General features: G+C 42.5%; 1 protein-coding gene across 2 annotated transcripts in view; it reads right to left on the bottom strand.

Moving 5' to 3' along the window:
- PAPPA (pappalysin 1) overlaps window positions 1-13,925 on the bottom strand; it is a 220,270-nt gene that overhangs the window by 86,685 nt on the left and 119,660 nt on the right. For both annotated transcript variants that reach the window (XR_012711848.1, XM_075260062.1), the window contains exon 7: window positions 12,821-13,316. Coding sequence is in view for 1 of the 2 variants with exons in the window: in XM_075260062.1 (XP_075116163.1) it covers window positions 12,821-13,316 (496 nt within the window). In the remaining variant the exon portion in view is untranslated. The remainder of the gene's footprint in view (window positions 1-12,820; window positions 13,317-13,925) is intronic.

Here is a 13,925-nt window from a genome sequence, read left to right as displayed (position 1 = left end):
CCCCATTGATTATAATGGGGTCCGTTGGGTATCCATCATTTTTAAACTGAAACCCATTGGAGGAAGAATCCCCCATGCAGGACTTTTCCTCCAATGATTTTCAGCAGACACTGCGATGGCGTGTCTAACAGAGACTCCGGTGCAAATGTGAACATAGCCATCTCTCTGAGTTGCATACATAATAGGATTTTTCACTTACTATATTATTATCTATTTTTTAATATTAAGTAAGGAAATTTATTATCGTGATGATGTGGCACATCCTTGGTACACGGCCTTATCCTGTGGCAAAGATGTACCACATCCTCCGTTCTGCACCACTGGCCACTATCTGCGAATGTTGGTTTGGCTGCACACACATAACATTGCTCCTTTTTTGTCCCCCCACAGAATATTGCCCCTTTTTTTGGCCTCCATACTGTCATACGGTAGGCTAGGTTATTCCAACGGTAGTAGATGATATTTTATTCTCCTATCCTTGCTCCTATCCAGGCCTGCCTCTGCTTTAGTCTCCGGAGGGCACTGCATATTATTATGCCAGAGCACTAAAGAACGTTGGGATGTCCTGTGCAATCCCCTGGAAGCCAAAGCACATACAGGGCTGGACAGGAGTGGGGTTGGGTGAGTAAAACATTGACCACTATCTATTGGCATTATGAAACGTTGTGGGGCTTCCCTGGTCTCTTGGGCCCCAAATAATTGTGTGGGTTGCGTTATGACCAATATATACCGTATATACTCGAGTATAAGCCGACCCGAATATAAGCCGAGGTCCCTAATTTTACCACAAAAAACTGGGAAAACTTATTGACACGAGTATAAGCCGAGGAGGGGGGGATGCAGCAGCTACTGGAAAATGTCAAAAATTAAAATGGTCGGAGTTTTAGGGTGCAGTAGTTGCTGGGGGAGGGGGGGGGTTGGTGTTTTGGTTGTCTGTCTGCCCCTTCCCTGAGCTTGAGGACTGGGTTTTTTCCCCCACTTGTAATTCAGCCTGGCTGACTATAGGGTATCTCCTATTAACCCATTCCCGACGGAAGAGGAGCATTGCAGATCCTATATTCAGTAGACCGGGCACTGTCAGACACAGGGATACCTAATGTGCTTGTGTTTCACAGTCATTTTCTACTTTTGCATGTATTCTAGGGAAAGGGGGGATTTACAACTTTTATTTATTTATTTTTTTTAAAGCTTCTTTTTTTTGCACTATTTTATGGGAGATTCTATACATTGATATTGCAGCTGCTCATAGACCTCCTCTCCCAAAAAAATTTTTTTTATTTTTTGTTTTTGCTGACTCGAGTATAAGCCGAGGGGGGCTTTTTTAGCACAAAAACTGTGCTGAAAAATCCGGCTTATACTCGAGTATATACCCATATATATGGGTCTTCAGTAAAAAAGGATCAGTTTTTTTCCTCCAGAGATAGCACCACCTTTGCCCATAGACCGTGTCGGGCATTGCACTTGCACCGACACCAGTTACTGTTTGCCCTCTTGAATGTTGCCAGATGCCAGTACGCCACTATGACCGGCCGTAATGAAATCCAATGTGTGCTTCTATAGAGGAGATTTCCATCCTACTGAAATAGAATGCGCTCCTCTGAGATGTCACCTCTATTTGCACGGCAGGGTTGATTGATAAAAGCATTATGTTACAACATCACGTTCAAGTTTTCTTTCTACTCGAAAGCGATAATAGCGGCTGCTTTCAATTTCACAGGATATTATACTCCTCAAGATCTATCTGCTTCTCTTTCCTCCTTTTCTTTCCCTCTCTTACTCTCTGGCTCCCTTGGGATTTTTCATTTTACGTTTACCAGAATCTCTTATTACAGCTCTGCTGAGGTCAGTTTAGGACACGGTCCAACATTTTCTCCCCTCCCCTTCGAGCTCTGCCTTTCCATCAGAATGGTTTTCATTACTTTTTTTTTTTTTGTCTCTTGTTTTCGTAGCAAGAGCAAATAATAATTAGCGGATGGGCCGATCTTGTGATGTTTACGGAGCAGGTGCAGGATATCCTTCTTATATATCTGCACTACGTGAAAAGAAGAAGATACTAGAAAGCTCGAGAAATACGCAGAAAATCGGTTGTAAAAAAATGTATTCAAAGAGGAAACATCCCGAAAATAAAACTAAAAATAAAAATATATTTATTAGAGACAATTTTTTAAAATTATTTTAACCAAACTCCTTTACTTTTGTTCAGTTTGCTACCAGTTCCGAGGCCGAAATCGAAACATTATAGTATCTATGAGCTAAATCCATTGACGGATCAGATCACAGGGTTAAAATACAACCCATCGGAAATAATGGCAATATTTTTCTGGATATTTTTTAATGTTTTTCCGAATGTTTTTTTTTTTTTTTTTTCAAGAACTTACAGCACATACTGTCAATGCCTCGCAGGCCTTCATATCCTTCATCTGTTCTGTAAGCAATATCCTGAGAAGATCCCAATCTGCAGAACATGCGGTAATACAAGTAGAGAGAACCTGGCATCATGTAAGGGTGTACAGGTCATGGGGACACAACTGCCGGCTGGCGGTGGCACAGAGATCTAGAGCGGCAGGTGAAAAGTGACTAAATTATCAGAATCGAGAATCGACTACCGTAAGTTAGAAGTAGAGATGGGTTCGGATGTTGATGGTTCAGTCCAAAGAGTCATTTTGCGGTGAATAAGTTTGTTACAAACTGGAGGTTACTCTGATATCTTCTCAGAACTCGGAGTATAATAAATGGAGGTCCAGGGGAGGTAAGTATATATTAGTTATACTCACCTTCCCTCACCTCTCTTGGGCATCCTTGTAGCATCTGATGGTCTTCTTCCAGCGTCATGACATCAGCACAGCTGAGACCCAATCAAAGGCCTTAGTGGTGACCCCAGACGTGTGATGTCACGTAGGAGGCCAAAACAGGATCCCGAGGCAGCACCCGATGCAAAGATGCTCAGGAGAGGTGAGGGAAAGTAAGTATAACTATCTATTATGTTTCCACACCTCCACTAGGCCTCCATTTATTATACCGTGAGGTCTGAAGGAACCCAAGTATAATAATTTGACTTCCTACAAAGTTGTAGTCAAATCCGTAGCTTTTGCAAAATTTGGGTTGAATCCAGTAACACCGTGGTTTCTCTGGGGGTGAAGTCTCTGTGTGGTGTGGTGTATATCATGCAGAATAAAATAAAGTTTTATAAGGGTATGAGCACACAGTGGCGGGGGGGATTTACTAGATTAAAAATTCAACTTTAGGAACTTGGAGTGGAATTTTTCCACTTGACCAAAATTTCAATTTCAAAATTCTGCAGCAGCCAGATATTTTCTGCCTCTCATTCACTTCAATGAGTATTGTCATGTGGAATCCTCCTGGAGATTGAGCATGACGCGTTTTTCGGCAAACATTTCTTAAGTCTTAGTGAAAGATTTGCAATGTTGTATCACTTCTAGAACCTCCTTTGATCGAGACACGGTGTTGGTGTAGAGGTACTGCGGTGACTTCATTCATAGAGGTATATCATGTATAAGCATTATAGTATTTGCACATTACTAACCTTCTGACCTCTGTGGGGATCAGTGAACTGGTGACCGTTCCGTTTTTTGGTTCAATGTAACAAAAAGTATAAAAGAACTCTAAACAGCACCAGATACATCTTACAAATATGCAAATCTAATCTGGTCAATCATCTGCAGACTATCTGGCAGTTATCTGAAGATCTCCAACAAAGATCTTTGGGCAGATGGCAGCTGGAATAGAAGTTGTTCCAAAAACAATGTGAATCCATCAATTATCGATTGTGTTTTGAGGCTTCTCAAGCCAGCGAAGGCCGCCAGAAAACCTAACAAAAGCCAAAGACCACCAACACAAATAAATTGTGAAAAATGTGAAATTATTAACTTTGAACCTATTGTGGAATCGTAAGCCATGGTCTGTTTGCATCAAAGTGGCAAACAAGTCTTTACTCCTCAAGACGTTCATCATGAAAGCAATGTTTCTGGACTAAGGCTGATTTCACAAAGCCATAACAATGTTGGATTTTAGCATCCATAGGCCTAGACCTCCCACAGATCTCCCGAGCTGGGCTTAGATTACTATAGGAGCCTACATTCAAGCTTGGCTTGGTGGAACCTCTGGGGGTCGTAATAAGCAAGCTAAAATATGAGAAGTCAATCTATCTGGTTTAGGTAAAAACAAGAACAACTGTGGAATTGGTTTTATGCCATTTGAGTATCTATTTTATTAAGAATGTTCTCCATTTCATCGTACTATATTATATAATGATGTAATAACAATACTTGATACTCTTTAGATTTGTTCCAAGGCAATTATGGGAAAACATTGGCTTGCATTTCTAAGGATAATGGCTGAAATTGATGGCGCCCCTGGCTGGTAGATATGGGAAGACTTTGACCCTGCAGCTTGCTCTATTATGGGGGTACTAGGAGAGAGCTTAAACATGAACATTTGAATGGACTTTTCCTTGGATACATTGGGGTGTGGGGAGATTTCAATTCCTCATTTTGCGTATATGGAAGAGAGGGTCAGTATAGGGGACACACATGTCATTTGACACATCAAGGTTATACTTTCTATACAATCGCAAAAACAATAGAATCTTAACATATCCGTACAAAGACTGCAGAAAATACAATTGCATTCTAAAGTTTTTATAACTTAGCCCTAGCACGGTGGGATACGTACACACAACTGCTATAGGGCCTGTGGGGTGAGGGGCCCAGTGCTGATCTTCTTCTCCTATGTCCCAACAAGAATTTACTCCATTCTCCTGAAGCCACCAGTAGAGGAGCACAATATAAGGACATTTTTACAGCTTCCATTGCATTTAAGTGGGTTGCCAAGGAATTTGGGAAAACTCTGGAGGGGCCCTTGCGAGCTGCAACAAAAAAATCATACTCTCCTGTTTTCCCAGGAATCTAGTGTTTGTCACCGCAGATCGTTCTGCTTCAAGCCATGCCTCCGCCCCTAGAAGCCCTCTGCCCCACAGGACTGTGGAGGCCGCTGATTAGCTTGGAGAGGGGTTGGCCAAGTATGAGCAGGAAGGGGGTGGGAATTCACACCCAAACAAATTTACTTCTGTATATACTAGTTGAATGGCTGGTTACATAGTAGATGAGATGAGGTTGGATAAAGACATTAGTCCATCAAGTCCAACCTATAACCCTACAATCCCTACAGTGTTGATCAAGGGGAAGACAAAAAAAATAGAGCCAAAATTCACATGGTTCACATGAGCCAAAATTATCTCTACATTTCTTAAAGGGATTCTATCGTTAAAATGCTATTTTTTTTTCCACTAACACGTAGGAATAGCCTTAAGAACAGCTATTCTTCTCCTACCTTTAGATGTCTCCTCCGCACCGCTGTTCGGTAGAAACCCTGGTTTTCTTTGGCGTCCCCAATGGTGCGAGAGAGCTCTCCAGCGCCACCTCCGTCTTCACGGAAAGAGGCCGTGCCAGACAAAGATGGAGGCGGCGCTGGAGAATTCTCTCACAGGATTGGGTACGCCCTCAGTGCTGTTTGAGTGCTGCGAGAGAACTCATTTGCATACCAAAGAAAACCGTGATTTCTACCGAACGGCGGCACGGAGAAGACATCTAAAGGTAGGAGAAGAATAGCCTTTCTTAAGGCTATTCCTACGTGTTAGGGAGAAAAAAAAATTGCATTTTAATGATAGGATGCCTTTAAGACTAGCATACTATACACCAGTCTTAATAAATATGCCCCACAGTGTTCATGATGAAGGGGGGGGGGGGTGTCTTTTATAGTCTATGGGGTCCGTGTGCTTTCATAAGCTCACCGCTATTTTAATGCATTCGGTATTCCGTTTGGGGGGGTCCCCATGAACGGAATACCAAACTGAGGCTAAGAACTCTGGTTTCCTCCCACACTCCAAAGACATACGATAGGAAATTTAGATTGTGAGCCCTACAGGGTACATTGACTGTGGAATACGTTGTCCCTACATAAGTAAGAGAAATAAAAATGAAGGACCAAACTAACAATAACCATGTCGTCTCGTGAAGCTGTCTTGTATATTCACTGTATACTGCCCCGGTATGTAGTCTCATACAGATATTATGTAAAGTCCTGCAGATACGACAAGCTATGCTGTAGTCTACTGTCTCCACTATAATATTTCCTTATATTTAGACTCTGCAGAATTAATGGTGTTATGTATACCGTTCCAGACGACATGAACCCCATGAAAGTGTCCATAAAAATATCTGCGCTTAGATTTACTGACTGGAAGAAGTGCTGCATTGTAACTTAACTCCTGGAATGTTTGCGGGCTCTGCGTTCTCAGCAGAATCATTACCGAATATTTTCTGCTTGTATTCTAATGACAATGGGCACCTATCCAGATGTAGTGGTGACATCATGCACTATTTTTTACTGCTCGGCAGCCCAATCCTGCAGGATATTTGACATATTCATTGTCGAGGATTGCCCTGGCCATCTATCATGTATTTCTCCATCCAATAAAACCTATAGGATTCAGCCATTTGGTGGATTACATTGAGCTGTACTGTAAATCTCTTCCCGAAATACTATTACCGAAGAACATGGAGCAATGCAGAAACGAAGCGGCAACTATCACAGCTGTATCTTGTAGAGTCTGAAAAAACGTATACCAAAGAAGTGATACTGAAATATGATATTGATCTTTCTTATTTTAGCAGGCTATGACGGCACTTGATCTTTGATCGTCTATTGTCTAGTTTTATGGATCAGATAACGTGAGCGAACACGTAAATCACAAATCCGATCCTGATTAACAAAAGATTTAGATTGGAAAGCTTTACTGATATAAAATATATTTCATATCAGCCCAAATTCAGATCTGTAGCTTATAAACTGACTCTATGTCTCCATGCGCTCCTGATGGGATGGTAGATGTGCTGGGGATGTCCTCCATGACCTAGATCATGGTGTGAGCTCCGGTACAGTCTGTACCACTGCTTATTGCACTGGACGTGCTGTTTCATAATGTCACGGGGGTTCAGCTTTGATACCACCTCAATTCATATATTGTGTTAGTACAGCTAGTTACTTCTATCCTATGTGCAATCCCATCAATAACCAAGTGCCACTCAATATGCCATAGCAATACATGTAAATCTACAGTAATTGCCCATTGGCGCTAGGACTCTCCATTCGGATGGGGAGTGGGTGCGTTGGCTGCACTGATTTTACAGAAGCTTTGGGAATTACCCTATTCACAGAGGTGTGTCATGATGCTTGGTGAGCCCCATGTGGTTGGGGACTAGTGGTGACCCAGGGGTGCATGATGTCAGACGGAGGAAGGAAGAGACCTGAAGAGGACAATGGTGGACCCCTGGATGCCCAGGAGAGATGAGGCAAGGTGTTTTCCATATTTACCACACCTCCCCATGGCTTCCACTTATCATATTATGGAGTCTGATGAGACTTCAGAGTTGAGGGGATATCGTCACTCCATAAGGAGATCTCTCCTTATGGAGTGACGATATCCCCTCAACCCTGTCTAAGCCTCTCACCTCTACCAGATCAGTCCTCTCTGCGCCAAGCTGATGAGACGCAAATACATCGAAACGGCTGTCCTTGGCTGAGAAGACTGTATCTGGTATAATCCCAACATCATTGCAAACAAAGGCCTCTGAGAAGGTCGGCATGATGTTAAAGGGAGTGCCCTCTATAGGTTTGTTTGACTGAGACTCTGTCTTCCTAATTACATCATGGAAGATAGACTTGCACATTCTCAGTCAGCGCCCTCTATTGGTGTGCATACTTGAGGCACTGACATCCTAATTACATCATGGCAGTCAGATTTGCATATTCTTCCCATGAGACTTCAGAGTATAATAATAGCACTTCTGGTTCTCTGCAAACAATGTACTGGAGGGCTGAACCTCACGAATAGTTGCGAAACAAATCTTATGAGGTTTGCCTATCTTTAGACATACTATAAAGGTTGTATACCTACAGGGCACACTTAGATTTGTCTTGGAAAATTTACTAGATTTCCTGTTTCTTTCCTTCTCCCTTGGTGGTGCCCGGTATTATACCCACTCAAGTGATACGCAGACCCCCAGCCAACTAGTACTTTGCCCTGCACAGACAATAGATAAGGAACCCCTAATTTGTGGATAGGTGTCTGATTTGGCTTACCTAAGTCATATTACAAGACTTCTTATAAAGTCGGACAGTGACTTATAGGGATGTTACCTTCCCTTAGGTGATTCTATAGACAGACACTTCTGATGACAAGTTCCTTATCTCACCTAAGGCTTTCTGAAACACAACAATCTGATTCCTTTCTTTTCCAATGGCAGAAGAGTCAGAACGTCCCCATACACATAGCTGTATGACCAGTAATGCTGAAATCGATGGCTTTGGCCAATGTGTTTGACCGGCAGGACCTGACAGTTTGGGGGGTCCCGCTCAGATTTTTCAAGGCGCTTGTATCTACTCTCCTGTCTAGACTATATGGCGTGAAATAATAATAAGAAACTGCTATTTCACTGCATTAGGAGAAATAAGTACATATGAGTCAGAAGTATTTGGGTAAGGGTTTACAACTCAAATTTCAGGACGATAAAGGGGGCTGCAGAGTCTGATCTGTAAGGAATTTGGTTACTTCGACTTCACTTCAAGTCTGAAACTCATTTACAATAAAAAAAATAAAAAAATATTTGTACGTATTGAAGCCTGGTGAAGGAATGTCGGAGAATATTGGGGGCCGTCTGTACTTTTTTTGGTTAAAGTCATCTCTTAGGAATTCTTCATAATTCAAACCTCACAAGAGGATTCTCTTGTTTAACTCTTTTGCCAGCCAAGAATCCTTGAAAAACCAGCAATTAGCAGTTGTATGCAGGAAACCATATCTGTCACAGGGTAGCGCTCACCATGTTACGTTCTCATTCTCTGTTCCCAATAGATTCACCAGATCACTTTCTAAGCTACCGAAATTTGTAAATAATGGATATCCAAAGAGGCTGGAATAGCTCTAAAAATACAGAATACTTTTGGTTCCGTAGAACCTACCAATTGTATGAAGCTGTAATACAACATCTACGGATTCTTGTGGGGCCCCATTATACCTCAGTATATCTCTGAGTCCATATTTGGGCTTGTTCACACGTATGGTTTTTTGGCGCGGTTAGTCACGACTGGATGCCGATGCACCGTCACAGCATCCCGAATGAATGGCCCTAAACAGGAGTGTGTCTTGAGCCGCGGACGCCGCAGCTGACCCAGCTGCAGAATCCGCGGCAAGATAGGGCATGTCACTTCTTTTTTCTGGTAACGGAAAAAAAAGCGAGCAGTTCCCATTGAAGTGAATGGGAGCCTTTTTGCAGGCGGATTTTGAGATGGATTCCACGTCAAAATCGCCTGCAAAAAAACTCAGTGTGAACATGCCCTTAAAGGGGTAGTCCAGTTTTAGATAAATATTGCAAGACAAAAGTTATTGTTTGTATAGTAAAAATTCTGCTTACTTTTAATGGATAAAAATCAGTCCATGGTCATGTGATATACAGTCCAGGGTCATGTGATATACAGTCCATGGTCATGTGATATACAGTCCAGGGTCATGTGATATACAGTCCATGATCATGTGATATACAGTCCAGGGTCATGTGATGTACAGTCCAGGGTCATGTGATATACAGTCCAGGGTCATGTGATGTACAGTCCAGGGTCTTGTGATGTACAGTCCAGGGTCATATGATATACAGTCCAGGGTCATGTGATATACAGTCCAGGGTCATATGATATACAGTCCAGGGTCATGTGATATACAGTCCATGGTCATGTGATATACGGTCCAGGGTCATGTGATGCACAGTCCAGGGTCATGTGATATACAGTCCCTGGTCATGTGATATCCAGTCCAGGGTCATGTGATATCCAGTCCAGGGTCATGTGATATACAGTCCAGGGTCATGTGATATACAGTCCAGGGTCATGTGATATACAGTCCAGGGTCATGTGATGTGCACAGCTTGTTACCAGGCAGAGGTCTGAATACTGAGGTGTAGCTGTAATGAGCTGTGCACCTGTGTGCCCATTACATGACGATGGACTGTATATCACATGACCCTGGACTGTACATCATATGACCATGGACTGTATATCACATGACCAGGGACTGATTATTATCCAGTGGAAGTAAACAATGAATGACAGCAAGCAAAGATCTAGTAAATTTGAATTGTTACTAATTGTATAACTTTTTATTATACAAAGAACAACATTTGTCTGACAATATTTGTCTGAAACTGGACAACCCCTTCCATTTTTTTTTTGCATAAGGATTTTGCATGAATCTGACAGACTCACATGCCATATTTCAGAGTTACTTTCCAGTAGCGGCATTACTTGGACATATAAGTGTATAGTATAGAGCTACACGGACTCCATACGCCTCAGTATAGCTATGCCTTATACACGAGGCCTCAAAAAGAGTTTTAAGGTGAGAAATATCCTGCCAAACTGTGCAGACATCTGAATATCAAAACCCTTCTCCTATAACCTAGACAGAATTCAGCTCCATAGCAGACAAACCAAACGTTTCTACCTTCATCTCCATTCAATAAATCAGATCCTATACATAAGGCAGACACTTCGCCCTCCTGCGGAGAGAATCGTCTTGTCTCCACATATATTGTGTCTTTCAAATACCTTTATATATTTACTGTACTAAGCCGCGATACATCTGCTGGGAAGTTCCATAATAATTCAATCAGTTGGCTGCTGGATACGATAAGAATTCACTAGCCGCGCAGCCATGTGGAATTCCTGGATGCTATTTTAAATCAAGTCACTATACATACGGTATGATACATTGAGATTCCATACTCTACCGCAATGTCTCAGTCCTGCTGTTTGTCTTCCGCTCAGGTATAAGTTCATTTCAATCTTATATTTCTGAATAAGTGGGAATAGAAAGGTACACATGGATGACTACTCAGCTTCTACAGCCAGGGCGAGGAGAAGAAGAGATGTCCATGTAGGACTTCTGGAATAGAGTATTTGTCAGATAAAATATTTGATCCAGACCTGAAACATCTTAACTGTTCACAAAATTGAAGAAGTGCTATCCTTGACCCCCTCTTGGACCTCAGGCATTTCTGTGCTTGCCTACTCTCATGGACTAAGACCAGTGGCGTAACCACCACCATAGCCACCATAGCAGATGCTACTAAGTCCGCAGGGTAACGAGCACAGCACAGTAGGATTGTTACCCCTCTCAGGGCCGGGCCATATTGGATACAAGAAAGGGCCAGGCTGCCACTATCTTTGCTGCCGTGTGAACAGGGCCTCAGCGCTACCTCTTTTGGAGACCGGAACGATCATCATCACATTGCAAGACCGATTCCTTTCTCCAAAGCAAACAGCGCTGTAACCTTGCTCAGAAGATGGAGGGAGGGTTGAGTATCTTTATGTCTAGTATGGTGTCTGTTAAAAGAGGCAACTGGGTTCGGAACTGCATAAATGTGTAGTCTGGTCAAGGATATGAAGGAGGGGGTAGTGGTCAAACTCCTGTCTAATGGGGTAGTGGGTCTGGGGGTTTGTTAAAGGGCTGGTTGATCTTGAGCCAGTTTTCCGGAGTATGTTGGCTGGTCCAGATGCTGTATAAAGGGGAAGCTATTTTGTGGTTTGTAAAAAGGTCCCAGTGTGAATTAATTTTAGGATCTAACTAGGGGTCTGATGAGGGGCGTAGCTACTTGAGCAGCAGCATTACCGGCTGTCACAGGGCCCAGGACATTAGTGGACTGCATTTTTATTTATTTATTAGGACTGCGTTTTTTATTGTGTTTTTTTAATAGGCCGTTACTCACTGGAGTAACTCCAGCAGGTAACAGGCCCTATTTACTGACCGATCATGTCTCCTGCTCACGGCTGCCTGTGCTTTCCCTTCTGTGGAGGCAGCTGTGAGCAGGAGCCGGGATCGGTAAGTAAGGCTGCGGGCTTGCGAACCCCACAAACACTATCATTATACTCGGGGGGTCTTTTCAGACCCTCAAATACAATGATCGGAGGGGGCTAGCAGAGGTGAGGGAACATAAAAAACACTGTTACTTTCCTCTCCTGGGCTCCGGCAGGCTTCGGGCCTACTTGGTGACATCCGATGGAGGGCCCCATGTAAAAAGTTCGCCTTGAGGCCCCGCCATTCCTAGTTACGCCACTGGCGCTGATATAACTTTGAGGTCTGGTTTGGGGTCTAAATTTAATTTAGAGTCTGGATTTTGGGTCTCAATTAATTTAGGGGACTATTTGGAGGTCTGATATCATTTTGGGGCCCGGTCTGGCAATGAAATTAATTGTTAGGACTAATCCTACAGATTGACTTCTCCCACATATACTCAATTGGATTGTGGATCTCCTTGGTCCTTCTCACAATCATTTCACGTTTCATCTGCAAGGCCCTACGTGATATATAGTCATTTTTCTTGGGTTTCCTATTTATGAAGAATTTTGCTTACTTTCACACCCATCGTGTGAATAGGGAAGCTACGACTTCCATACAAGAGAAACAGAAATGAAATTGTAATAATTTTCTAGGCCTACAAATCTTTTCGATACGCCATTATTAATTTCTAATAAAAGTTAAAATTCATGTGTCGAATGTGGATAACAAAAAGGGCAGATGGAGCCATGATAACGGTCAATATCCCAAAACTACATAGACATCTTTCTAAATAGACTTTACCTACTATTCCTATTGCCAATACACATTTATATGCAGTACATCTTCTGTTAGTGTATGCCGAACGTATTTTACTTAACACATTCAACTCCTATGGCCTTGCATAGTAACACCTACCTGTCTATATACCTTCTCTGAAGGCTGGTGGTCAAAGAAGACGTACCAGGTGGAAACGGTGGGTCACGAAGAACGTTGTAGTGGATTGGTTTGCATTCTGCACACAAGGGGCAGTCAGGCACTGAGGTGATCATAGCAGCATCAATCTCCATTTGGTTATCCTTGGTGTAGATCTGAATGGCGTAGACTTCAACTTTAACGTTGTCTAACTTAATGGTCAGAGGAACATCGCAAAAAATACTCTGAGTGCCTAGTGATGAATTCTCCCCATTGACATAAAGGACTTTGACTTCCACCTCAGCTCCATTGGTATCTAAATCGGTAGATACAAAGGTCACCCAAATCGTAAGAGTCTGTGGTATCACTGGGTACGTAAACTCCAGCTGCAGATAGCATCCATGTGGCTCAGTGCAAGCAGGAGGCACAGAATTGTCGTTTGCTCCAGGGCTCCACGTCCGTACACTTGTTTCACATGGCTGCTCGACATCGGGGCGCCCTGAAGTACACAAAATCATTGAAATCACTTCAAAACATGAAAATGAACATTTAGAATTGAATTTACAGTTGATTGTTGCCAATAATTGCCATATGGCATTGATTCAGAGAAAGGCATACAACAAACCTCAAAAGGTGAAAACCAGAGTTAGACACCAAATATGGAAATACAAATATATCCATAGGCCCTCTTCACAATCTCAAAAGAAATCTTCCTAGTAGGAAACAAATAGAAAAAGATGTAGAGAAGAAGTGGATGAAGCTGCGGTCTGTCTGTCTCAGTGTGACAGTGAAAAAGAGTAGAGGAAGTATATATATATATATATATATATATATATATATATATATACAGATGTAGCTTCTAGAATCTTTCTGCAATGTCTATGGCTGAATCCCACAAATGAGGTCTTATGAGGAATTGCTTAACCTACTTGCAAACATTGGGGTTGAGCGAAAAGATCGGATTCTGATCGGCAATTGAGTAAATTGCGCAATCGCAATCAGAATTCCGATCCTGATCTTTTTAGGCGGGATCGAGCTCGGAGGTTCGCAGGCTCTGCAGCCGTTTATGGCCCAGTAATGAGCCAAGGACCCACACCTAGGGCTGAAG

This window comes from Leptodactylus fuscus, chromosome 11, assembly GCF_031893055.1.
Source record: "Leptodactylus fuscus isolate aLepFus1 chromosome 11, aLepFus1.hap2, whole genome shotgun sequence".
NCBI lineage: Eukaryota > Metazoa > Chordata > Amphibia > Anura > Leptodactylidae > Leptodactylus > Leptodactylus fuscus.
The sequence above is the reverse complement of the archived record's forward strand: the minus strand, read 5'-3'. Positions and strand labels throughout refer to the sequence as shown.